Source organism: Pleurodeles waltl, chromosome 11 (assembly GCF_031143425.1).
Source record: "Pleurodeles waltl isolate 20211129_DDA chromosome 11, aPleWal1.hap1.20221129, whole genome shotgun sequence".
Lineage (NCBI taxonomy): Eukaryota > Metazoa > Chordata > Amphibia > Caudata > Salamandridae > Pleurodeles > Pleurodeles waltl.
In genome coordinates this window covers 200,992,652-201,005,813 of record NC_090450.1, presented here as the reverse complement: position 1 = coordinate 201,005,813, position 13,162 = coordinate 200,992,652, and the positions used below count along the sequence as shown (strand labels likewise).

The 13,162-nt window shown below is 39.3% G+C and overlaps 1 protein-coding gene across 2 annotated transcripts in view; it reads left to right on the top strand.

Annotated features, from left to right (window-relative positions):
* The window catches only part of ITM2C (integral membrane protein 2C), a 188,236-nt gene that overhangs the window by 115,087 nt on the left and 59,987 nt on the right, over positions 1–13,162 (top strand). For both annotated transcript variants that reach the window (XM_069213407.1, XM_069213408.1), the window contains exon 2: positions 7,545–7,682. In XM_069213407.1, the coding sequence (XP_069069508.1) occupies positions 7,545–7,682 (138 nt within the window). The remainder of the gene's footprint in view (positions 1–7,544; positions 7,683–13,162) is intronic.

Sequence of the window (13,162 nt, the reverse complement as noted above, 5' to 3'; positions counted from 1 at the left end):
GTAATTTCAGTTAATATCATAGGGTATCAGTGGGGTGGTGGCTAGGCCGAGGGTAGGCCAATACTGCTATTTGCTTTTTACAGACAAAATGCACTCCGAAAAATCACACTCTCAGTTAAAGAAGATACCTGGTAATAAAACAAATACAGCATGTATGCAGTCCTATAACCTTGATATCAATACAAGGAGAGACAATCTTAGAAGGGAAGCATGGATGAAACTTGCTGCTGGTTCTTTTTATGACCACAGAGTATTTTGGAGTGTTATGGAGGTAGGAACACACTCACACCTGAATCCTCTATTCCTGGCCAGGATTTGATTACGTTAAGTAATGATATTTATTCGGAATCAAATAGAATTTTCAATTTGCTCACTCCGTCCACTACATCCTTTGTTCGTTTAGTTATCACTCCACTTTGTCTGAAGATCTCTTAGATGCTAAGAATATTCCTAATGGGCATAGGATAGGGGGCCTCTGGATTTGTAGACATTTTACATCAAATTATGGGCTCCCATTAACATTAATATACTAAATGCTGCTTCATGTTCTAAGCATCCCCAGTTCTTGTTTCAGTCTGTTTTAGTGTCAGTCAGCAAAAAGAGTAATGAGTATGATTCAGCATGTTATAGACCAATCTCAGTGATTGATGGAGACGTCGTATCAGTGGCTCATGAAAAAAAAATATAATATCCAGTTTGCAGTATGGTTTTCACCCGCTTCTTGGTACCATTGATCAATGTCTAATTTACATCTACTAGCGATAAGCATGAGTTAATTCATTTGAACTTTATGGTCTTGAGTTCTGTTTTTAACAGAGTTAATTGATCGAAATGATGGTCCATAATGTCATCTATGGGCATAGATGAATCCATAGTTAACTTTTATCTTCAGTTAGATAGCAATAGCTCAGCAGGATGAGAAACGGTCCTGTAAGTGAGTGCATGGATCATTTTAATTTAGCAAGAGAGTCCGGCAAGACTGTGTTTTAGCACATTTTCTTTTTATTTGAGATCTTAATGGTGTAGGTCTTTTTTTGGTCAGTTACAGTAAAGGTATGCTCCTGATAGGTTTGTGCTGTAACTCAATGTTGCATTATGCGGATATTGTGGTACTCTTAGCTAGAACTGTGAATGATCTCAAGATGCTTGTGGATTCCTTTGTTGCTTTTATCGAGTAACTTGAACTCTCCACCAATTTTACTAAATCGTTTACCATAGTATGTGAGCTGAATTCTGCTAAAGCTAGGACTTGTAGACTGGGTGAGAAAGTTATTAGTAAGATTAATGCTTTCTCCTATTTGGGAGTTACTTTTTATAGTCAAACTAAACCAGTTTGTGAAATTGACTGGAGCTGTAATTGACTTTTCATCGAAATTAGGTACAAAACTTTTAATGACTATGCTAAGAATATATACATCGCGAGTTATGGAACTGGGATTTTTGGGGTATGACAGTGTTTCTTATTTACAATTTTAGAGAAATTGATTTATTTGATGCCTTCGAGACGCTTCTCACAGTTGTTAAAACTACAATTGTCATGAGAATCTTGTACAAGATTATTTGAAGATTATAATTCAGCTCCAATTTCTACTCCTGTGAATTTCTGTCTGTAAAAACACAGAGACCGTATTAAAGAGAACAGTCCTAATAACTGCATGTCCCTAGATGGGGGCCTTACTTTCCTCCTGGCGGAGCTATTTTTTCTAGTTTGGAAAATGTGATTTTTTTGTGAACCATTTTGCTAATAGAGAATATGATGCTTTAAGGGTTAAATTGAACTTCTTGAATCAGACAGACTGTAAAAGAGAGGTGACTGAGTTTCAGTAATTGACAGGGTTTATATAATTTTGAAATCTGTTCATACTATTGAGCCATATTTTACTTTGGTTCATAATTCTAGACACATAATTTTGCTTATGTGTTTCAAATTGAATATTGTGCACTTTCTCGTGAGTTTTCAAAAGTGTTGGGGTGACTCTATTAGATTTCCTCCTTGTCCCTGTGATATTTACTTCACTCATTGTACCTTGTTTCTTGTTCTTTTGTCATTTTCATTCCCAAATATGGAGTCAGTCTTTATTATTGGTGCTTAAAAATACATTTTGTTCAATGCAGACTTGTTTTAGCCTATCTTCAAATGCTTTCAGATGTTTGCACATGTTCCGCAGCATGCTTTGTATATAAGGAATTTTACTAACTAGAAATGAATTCTAGTTGCAATTTCTTTTTTTACTATTTACTTTTGGATTATACATTATTTGTCTTAATTTATGTGGTTGTAGTTTCATAATATAGTATAGGGTCTGCATCTACTAACTAAGAGCCTCATTACGAGGCTGGCGGTCCAAGGGCTGCCAGCCTTGTGGTGATGGTGAGACTGCTGCAGCTGTGGCAGTCTGACCATCACATTAAAACCGTGTTGGGCATCCTACCGCAAGTTTGAAGGTCCTGTGGTGGAACCGCCAAACTCATTATAAGGCCCTTAGTCTGGTATACACTTAAATCTTATGTAAGGGGGATTACTATGAAATAGGGGGTGGAAAAAATAGGAATCAATGGTCAAAATAGAAAAGAAGACAACTGATCTTCTGGAAGTGGAAAATAAACATGGCGATTCTATCCTCCTTTCTGATTACAAAGTAAAACAAAATCTATCTAGAAATGACTGAATGTAGAAAAAGCTAGGTCGGCATTTCAGTGAAAAACTGGAAAGGGATACATTACTCAAAAAGTGCAGTGACATGTTTTTAGAGATCCTGTTGGTTAAAATAGGGCCTGTAAAATAAAATAGAAACAACAATTTGACCATGATTAAAATAATCAAGGATAATGATGTCATATTGTTGTCAAATATTGTCAAATGCCTTATGGGTTTTTTCAACCATTTCAGATTTACTATCAGCTAGTATACAAGGAGGATATTCAGTCTCCTAAGGATTAAATTTAGAGTTATTTAAAATTGACTGAGGCTCTACATTTCAATGATGTGGTACAGGCTGTACAGTATTTAGCGTCTGGTAAGGCTATAGGTGATAATGCCACCTCGCTTGAGAGTTCTGATGTTGGTGAGATTGTTCATATGTCTCAAATGAGGCATTGACATGCTTTACCTATTTGCTATGTTTGGCGTTACACAATATTTAAGATGAATATGTTACCTAAGTTTTAGTATCTGTTTGGTTCAATGCCACTCAATATTTTCAGTTACTTTTTTCGACAATTAGATTTTACTATTGGCCGTTCTATATGGGGATAGCAGAGAGCCAGAAGAGCGATTCCTTTACGTGAATGTGGCTATTTCCTGCCCACAATTAAATTTTACTACTGTGCATCAGTGGGTCACTGCCTGTACTGTGTTGTATCCTTAAAGTATGATATTCAATTAGTCCGAACATATCAAATATCTTTGGGAATATATGCTAATTGCTGATCTTCTAGATATACAGATCACAAAGACTACAAATAAACACACTTAAAAGTGGGAAAGGATGCAAGATAAATATAGCTGGGTTGGCGTAAAGCTTTCAAAACTACAAAAATTAATCAAAATACTTAATTATATGGTCATTCCTCTTTTCAATATGTCTTTCATGATTCCCTCTGTTAAACAAGGGCAAATAAGGTGTTCATTGTTGTTGGACAGCTTTTGTCAACATAAGTATTTCACACATTCTCTGAACTTCAAAGGGAGTTTGAGGTGTCTCAGCATATTATTTCAACCATCTACAGATACATTATTTTTTATAAGATTAATCCTCTATATATTTGTTAGGACAGCTCTGATATTCTAGCAGTGATGAACACTAATAAGTATAAAGTCTGTATTCAAGAATTATGTGAGGTGTATGTGACAACTGTAGAGGATGGTAGTGCTTCTTTGGCAGCTAAATGAGAAGCTAAACTAGGGGAAGATAATTCTCTGTAAGAGATTTTGCATGCATTCTAATGGCGCATCCATTGAGGCTGTAATTCTTCCACCTTATTTATGATGATTGTTTTGGCAAGATCGTGCCTTGCTAGGCAATTGATCAATTCATTCACCCTTCATACAGCTAGATGTTGATTTTATGTGTCACAATTGTGAATTTGAAAATAGCCATTTTAATGCCAAAAGACAAAAAAGTAGAAAGAATTTCAAGAAATATTGGAACTGTTTGTCAGAGAATTATAATACGATGTATAAATTAGTAATAACATATTTTGAACTGCTGATATTTACTATCTTTGTTACAGCTTTAACTATTGTACTTTTATTTGAATGTGAAGGACTGTTATGATCATCTAAGAGTATGAGTTATGAAAAGATTTTGTAAATCCTTAAAATTCTTAATGGCCCCTGTTCCCAATAATAAATATAAAATAAAAAGAGTGATCCTTGCTCTAGCTGCTAAACACAAGGTACAATATCAGTACTTTAGCTCAGTGAATTATGCACACATATCAAAGGGCTGCATGTGACCTATACAGTATACATTTAAAGGTGTTTGAAAATGGTTTTATGTGAGTAGTTACAAACAGTTGTTACTAAGTTCTAACTAACAGGATATTCACGTATATACGCAGAAAGAGGCACCTTACAATATAACATGGCATTCAAAGATCTGCACTTCTTGCAGACAGATCTTGAAAGTGATAAAAGTTGTGTTCAAATCGTAGATGATCTCTTGACAAGTTGTGAAATTTCAGACTGTGGGCCTGATTTATGAAAAACTAGAACTGCGTTTGTGCTGCTTTTGCGTCACTTTTCATAAATCAGGCCCTGTGTACCTTGGTTTGCTGTGAGGGGTAAGTATTAGGTTAGGCTCCAGCTTCCACCTCTTGACATACATTAGGTTCCAGCTTTCTTAATTAGATAACGGAACCTGCTGAGAGCGGTTGTGTGTGCCGCAAGCCCATCTGTAAAGCAAATTTTAAACCAATAGATACCCGAGTGTGCTTAGGACATTGGGGGTAGAAGGATTCTAGAACAGACATAAGTGAATCCCTGGAGATATAGGCCATCAAATAATACATTTAGAACCATGTCAGTAACTTGGCTACCTGTTTTAGTTGTAGATTTTAAATGGTAGAAACAGTCAGCGCCCAGCCACTGTTATGAGTATACAACTCTTTAATAACACATTAAAATATATACATATATTTACATCACAACGTAGGGAGCAAAACAACAATTGGTACACACAATACAAAATTAAAATTCTAATACAACAAAATACTGTGGAAAAACTAGGATCTCTGACTATTAACACTTTATAATGTTTGCCATTATTACATGATTGTGAACACTGGCTGAATCCTGAACGAGAGAACAGAATACCGCAAAATGCAGTTATACAAATGTTGGAAAGGTGTAACAGTATTTATAAACAAATACCAATTGTTACTGCTAACTAATTACAACCCGGAATTAAGAAGGATATCATACCTACTGTCAAGTTTGAGAAACTTTGTTACAAAGTCTAAAATCTTAACAGTTTGTGACCCTACTGTTCTTGACCCCTTGAAACCAAGCAGAAACAAAGCAATCACAGTGACAATCATCAATGCATCGCATTTGCAACCAAAACAGTAAAGGAACAGCCTCGCTGACTTATCAAAATGTTGTTACTGGATCCAGAGAGGTAAACTTAACTATTGGCTTTTGAGTTAGTGGTGTCAGTCTCCAAAAATGGGATACAATGCTACCTAGTCTCTTTAGACACTCAAAGTATGTGATGCCTCACTCACAGGGGACCACCCATGATGATGAATAGGGGCAGGCGCCAGTCTGACTCAAAGCAACAGCTGCAACAGCACATGCAGTCTCTCCCACATAGTCTCTTACATTCCAGCTAACAAGCAAGCCAAACAGATGCTAGACCACCACAAAAGCAGCAGGGCCAAATGAAAAAAGTAACATAAGATTGTTCAGGCAGAGAGTAGTTGTGCTTACCAGGTACAGTCATCTCGCAGCTCACTTGCACATGGAACAGTAATTCTTGTAGGAGGTCTATTCAGTTTCTGGTGAGGAGTAGAGAAGGCTTCAATGTGCTATATGGGTGTCTCTGAACTCATTAGCCTTGTTGAGGGCTTTCTCAGGCAAAGTCAGCAGCAGCAAAAAAGGCCAATGGAGCTGCATCAAGGTCTTCAAGATTGCCTATCGCAGGTGGAAACTGGCAGTCCTTGGAAGAACCAACAGCTGCAGATTCAACGTAGGTCTGTGTCTAAAAGGTGTTCAACAAGTTGGAGAGAACCACCAGGTTATACCTCCAGATTCAGGACTTTGGGCCATGTCTCACATTGTCCAAGTTCAAAAGGTCCAGCTAACTGGACGTTGGTGTAAGAAAGGGCGTGAAACGTCTGTGAAGACCCTCTTTCCAGAGTGCCTTGAAGTTGGCCGTGGCTACTTGAAGATGACAAGCTACACCTTCCATTGTGCAGCTCCATTGGATGACCTTATGTATACCCTCCAGTCAGCCTTGGAAACAAAGAACAATAGAGCAACAAGAAGAGGGAGATGAGGCTGTCTTTATTGGACTTTAACCATTCTCTATCTTGTGTTTGCCATTCCTTCAAATAAATATTCGCAAATAATTAAGAGCAATTCTTTTCACAGGTACATTGCTAGCGTTTTCAAGCATGTTCTGTGTGCAACTGATGTGTATGACAAACATACGCTCATAATATCTGTGACCATCCCAAATGCTCAGAAAAAAAATAAAAGCGTGGGTGCCCCATTTTTACCAAAACTCTGAGCTTAATTTACATGATGGTACCAGTAGGCAACTCCACTGGGTCGGGCTACAGCACTCCAAAAGCGATACAACAATATTATCAGCCAGGGCTTGTGCAGCGAGTACACCTTTGTATACCCTCTGACTCCAGAAGGTGAGGAAACAAATGAATTGCCTCTACAGGAGTGGTCCATCGGCCTTCGCAAACTGTTGCCAAAAAGCAAACAGTCCATAAATTTCAGGGACAAAGGAAAAATGGCACAAATGGCTCAGCTGCAGAGGTTGTTAGACACTTTCATTCTTACAGAATCTTATAAATATCGATTTCAGTGATAAAAAAGCTAAACCAATGTCTGAACTAGGTAACTACGGATTCCAAGTATAACAGAGGCAACTTAGAGCGAACCTCTGCTCCTGTCTCTCACTCTCCTATTCTCTCTTTCAGTCTCTGACTTTCTCACGCTTTGTCACTTTTTCTACCTTTCTCTATTTCTCTCACTCTGCCTCTCTCATTTAAACAACACAACTGCCCCTCTACACCATTAAGGATGACCATGCTTTCCCAGAAACTTTTGCCAGCTCTTTTCAAAACCTATTCCCAGAATCTGCGCATTTATGCAAAAACAAGGAGCTATCCAGATGGATCCATTTTGTACACATCAGCCTTTAAGGTGGCCTGTTCCTTTAACTTATGGATATGTACAGTTTAAACCCAGTCTGAAAATCTAGTGCGTTAGCCTGTGTCTGTTTTTCTTGAGGTGACTTGTGAAGGCAGCATTGGGAAGCAAGTCCTTAAAATAACCTATGCATGTATGATTTATCTCAATGCAGGAGGAAACACCTCGACCAGTGCAAACCAGGAAGTCGTCGCTCACTGGAACCTGCTACTTGATTCTGGGCTTGATTGTTGTACTTCTGGGACTGGTGTTTGCGTCCATGTATCTCTACAGACATTACGTCACTTCTCGGGTACAGTGAAATAATGTGGCTTCATGTGTTACATTTCTGTCACCGTTGTTTATGTACCAGTTTTATTTTGACAATGTATTGTATCAAGCAATCCATGCTTTACAAGTGAATGGACGCCAAGAAATTAAAATATGACACAAAATGTTTTAAAAATTATCAATTTACAGGATATTTTTGGGAAACATATGTTTAATGACCACACAAATATTTTAAAGTAAAAACAAACCTTTTAAGTCTTTCGCCTTTATTTGTACATGCTTGGAAAATACTTACTTACAGTGAAAACTACGAATCCTTTTACCAGAGATGTAGTGGGCCCCTACCCTACTGAAAAACGGGTAAAAAAAATTAATGTTGTTTACAAATATACATATACGAATGCCTACGATAGTGGTTGCAGCACATATTTGTTCTGGGGTTATGCTCATTCTTAGGTCTGGTTGAAAAGAGGGTTACGGTTTGATTTAGAGTTTGGGGGAAAGGGTACTCTGTCATAAGTGCGATGGGGTACCCTGCTCGCCTAACACTCGTTTCCCCCACTTTCTTTTGGGCAGAACAGACAGTCAGTGTTACTCCGACAGAACTGCCATCCACTGTGTTGAATGAACACTTTCTTTAACAGCCCGAAGGAGTAGGGGCTGTCGGAGGATGGACTTTAATCCGTCCTTCGGGTGAGCTGTGGAACGATACAAGTTATCCATTCTAAAAGATGGTAAATAATGTGTAATCTAGTCAAGGGAGAAACTCGTGAATGGTAAGCAATGGCTGCCCAAAGCCCACTGTAGGTATTGGAGTTGTCAACAGTAGGGATTTTACAATATAGAGGTAGAAGCATTTTAAAAATAGCACATAGATAACTTGAGATGTTGTGCATTTAATTAGTTCTGCACAGGCTTGATCAGGAGAAAAACGCGGACATCCCTTCCCCTCAGCCATTGCATCCTACTGCCAACCCCAAATAGAAAAGTGCAACAAATGCTGCTCGTGCCCAAGCAGGAACAGAGCTGAAGCCAGCCGCCTGAAACAGCAGCAGCTAAATTGAGGTGACATTAAGTCCCCTAAAGCAGTCACGACATCCTGGATGCACAGGGTCCATGCAATAGTCAGGTAACAATCACACTTTGCAATCACATGAAAAGTGACACCCAACAGTGAGACACAGAGATTTTTTACTGCACAACATAAAAAATTACAAACTAGGCAAAATGGTTGGCACGTGTATGTTTTTCATTTGGAAGAAAGTACCTCCACACTGAATAAAAGCTCATATGGTGTCTGATGAGTGCCGATTGGATTGCTCTGATTGATAAATTTTCTTTGCATGCATTAATGGCAAGAATTAGGTTATACTAAGGTTTAGTAAAACAAGAAAATGAAAAAACATTACTGCAGTCCATGGTCGTACCTTAAAATCCAACAGACACACAACCTTTGAGATTGCTCCCCAACAGAAATATTTTCTTTGCTTTTACGTATTTGCTGTATTTTTGCATATATTCCTAGCTATGTTTCAGCAGATTGCTGTAGTTTTGATTATCTGTAGGCATTGTATTGTTCTCGTATAGCTCTGCAATGGCAGTTCGAATCCAATATACCTGGAACAAGGTGTATCTAAATACAGGTATTATATATGAAGTGTCCTTTTCACCATGAGAGGTTACATGCAAACCAAGGAGTGACTTCTTATTCATTATGGTAATTCCACTTAGCTAAAAAAATAAACAAAATATATAAATTGTATACATTTCCACTTGACAAGTTTAAACAGAAGAAACATTCATAGGTAAAATTTACACACTGGATAAACATATTCACTGTTAATATGTAATCTGCTTTTATTCCTGTCAGGACCACAGAGATGATACCGGACTGCCTCAGGATTACAGAGCTGTATTTCCTCCCCCATATAATTTCAGTCCACATTGGTACCTTTGCTACTCCAGATTAAGGGCCGTACAAAGTGCCCCTTCGATCTCTGTAATGTTCACTTAAATCTTGCGATTTGAACGCCTTGAAAAAGCCCAGGGCTTGTATGACAATAGGGGCCAAAACACATGTTGGCTGTTTTTTACACTATGATTGTGTGGCAGGAACCACAAAACGCATCTACGCAAACATAAAATTATATCAACTTCCAATGTGTCATGCACTTAATCAAGACTGGGACTGTCCTTGGATTTAATTATACACAACAGTTTGACTCTGAACAATCTCTAGGGTATTTGTTGAATGGGTAAGGGTCGGCCACTCTGCAGGACGAACTGTCCCTTAAATAATCCCATTACGCCAGGGTGGAAATTCTAGAGTGTTGAACCCATCTCCTCTGAATACATGCTGTTATAACAGAACTGTTTTCCTTACCAATACATTATTTAATGTTCCTAGTACTAATTTGCTTAGATTTTTTAAACTCCCAGAATGTGTTATTAGGTGCACTCAAACAGCTTAGTGACACTGAGTGGATACATCAGAAAAAACCAACAGTGTGATCATGTCTATAAGTTGCCTTTATGCAGATTTTGACCAAGTGGAAAGATTAACCTTGACTGGGGAGCAACTGAAAAGGCAAACCTCTCTGTGCCGCTCTAATGTTAGCCAGCCCGCAGAGCATGATCTCTGATCTAAAATACAAGGTGCATATCCTAGCCTGTCAGGCTTGCATGAGCACAGGTTCAATAAGCTGTGCTGTTTGTGTATTTTTTTTACTTTATCAGACAAAAACGACTGTGCTTGAAAAACTAAAAGCCCAACATTTTCAATGTTGAAATCCCTGTTCTGGTAAGTTTTTGAGGGCCTGAGAAAACTGTAACAGTCGCAAACCCTCCAAGTCCATAAAGTAATATGTTTGCAACCCTTCCAAGCTGCTAATCACTGTAAGGGATATTTTGCTACAAGAGCCTCCTGTTGACCCAGGCGGAAGGGGTAGGAAATGTTTTTTAAGCAACAGTGTCCATTTAGGTATCACTATATTAGACAGTTTGTAAAATTTCATCAATACCATACAATATAGTATTAATGCAATTAAATTAAAAGAAAGACATGGCCAATGAATAGACATTTTTAAATATTTATCAAAACAATATCTAAAATCAGCCTAAAGAATAAAAAGTGGTTGTGTATATAGCGAACAAACGGTGCTAGAAAAAACGAAATAGAGAGAAGACCAAAACAATTTATTTGTTGAAAGAGGTACTTAAAATCATTAAGGTTTTGGCATAAAAGATAGTCCTCATTATAGAATCAATCAAACCATTTTCTTTTTCTGACCTGTTGCTGTTGATGGCATTTTAACCATAGTCAGTATGACAGGTCATCATCAGGACAAAGAGGGAATTCACTGAGTGTGAAGAGTAGAACCACTGTGGTTTCAGAAGAAAAGAAAGTGAATCGGTTAAAATTAGAATTGAAACATTGCTGGTACCCAACGAAAGAGCAATTACATTATAGGCACACAAGGCAGGTAAAATCCAAGTTACTAGGGTTGACCCCAATTGTAAGGTGGACAATGTTACCAGGGGAAATGTGTACTAGTTCCAGAACAAATCGGTGAAGAATGAGCAGGGGGCTGTGGAACTGATCCAACAGGATTTAGGAAATTTCAACATGAGTTGGGAAAGCACAAGAAGTGGTCCTGAGGACTGAGGGTTGAATGAAGCCTGCTTGCAAAGTGACGTTCGGTAGTAAAATGAAAGCACGACAATGACCCAGTAATTGGTTTGTGAATGGCAGGTACAATTAAATATGTCTCAAAACATGAAGGTGTTCACAGTGCTTCTAAGGATTCAGAAAGTGTAACAATGAAGGGCAAATTATAACAAAGGCAACCGGTCCGAATGATGTTAAACTGGTTGGTGACCGATCTGATCATTGTTTGTGGTGATTTTAATTGCATGCTGGATATTTTGTTGGACAAATACTGAATATACTGACTGCATGTAAAATAATCGAACCCATAAAATGCCATCAAAGCAAGCAATTGGGGGTCACTGATATTTGGCAATGTTGCCATAGTTTAAATTGAGAAGATATTTTTTATTGAAATAAACAACTAAAAGTACTCATGAATTAAGTCTTTTTAATTAGTTTATCTATCTCCAAAGAAAGCAAGACCAACAGTTACCACTTGTTTTACTGTGATCACTCATGCTGGAATTATTATTGAGAAAACCCTACAAATAAGAACAGGACCTTTCCATTTGTACTTCTACAAAGGGAAGATTACATTAAGTATCTTAGGATATATGTCTCTGACTTTATTGATTACATCACCATGGCTTGTTTGGAATGCAATGAAAGTCTTCATCTGAGGCATCACACACTATTGTTGGAAAAATCAACAGCAAATTGGCTTGGAGAAGAAAATGGAAGACACAAATTAGATATCCTAACACAAAGGGGGTGATTCTAACTTCGGCGGGTGGCGGAGGCCGCCCGCCAAAGTTCCCCCACCAAAATACCGCTCCGCGGTCGAAAGACCGCTGAGGGTATTTTGGGATTTGCCCTGGGCTGGCGGGCGGCCGCCAAAAGGCCGCCCGCCAGCCCAGGGCAAATCAACCTTCCCACGAGGACGCCGGCTCAGAATTGAGCCGGCGTAGTGGGAAGGTGCGACGGGTGCAGTGGCACCCGTAGCGTATTTCAGTGTCTGCATAGCAGACACTGAAATACTTTGTGGGGCCCTCTTATGGGGGCCCCTGCAGTGCCCATGCCATTGGCATGGGCACTGCAGGGGCCCCCAGGGGCCCCGTGGCACCCCCTACCGCCATCCTGTTCCTGGCGGGAGACCGCCAGGAACAGGATGGCGGTAGGGGGTGTCAGAATCCCCATGGCGGCGGAGCGCGCTCCGCCGCCATGGAGGATTCTACAGGGCAGCGGGAAACCGGCGGGAGACCGCCGGTTTCCCGCATCTGACCGCGGCCGAACCGCCGCGGTCAGAATGCCCTGCGGGGCACCGCCGGTCTGTCGACGGTGCTCCCACCGACCCTGGCCCCGGCGGTCTCTGACCGCCGGGGTCAGAATGACCCCCAAAGTCATAGGTCACATACCTTTTCTGATTAACTCTCCATATTTTACAATCTGGACTCCTAGAGGACAGAGCAAAACTTTATACTGTATCAGAACTTCAAAAGCTGTCTTTATATATAAAAGTAAATTGTTTGAAACAGTGGATAAATCGGGAAAATGACTTGTGTAATTGAGCAAACAACTCCTCAATTCTAATAGTATTGCAGCAATTATGAAAGACACAGGGAAGACCACTTAGAGCCAAAATGAGATTCAACAAGTATTGCAACAGTATATCAACATGATATGGACAACAACAGTGCTCAAACTAAGAATTAACATGTTTGCTTCAAACATCTAGTCTTCTCATAGTAAGCAACAAGAGTAATCTTATTTTGGGAGCTTAGGTTGGAGGAGATTAAGGGGGTGATTCTAACTTCGGCGGGCGGCGGAGGCCGCCCGCCAAAGTTCCCCCACCA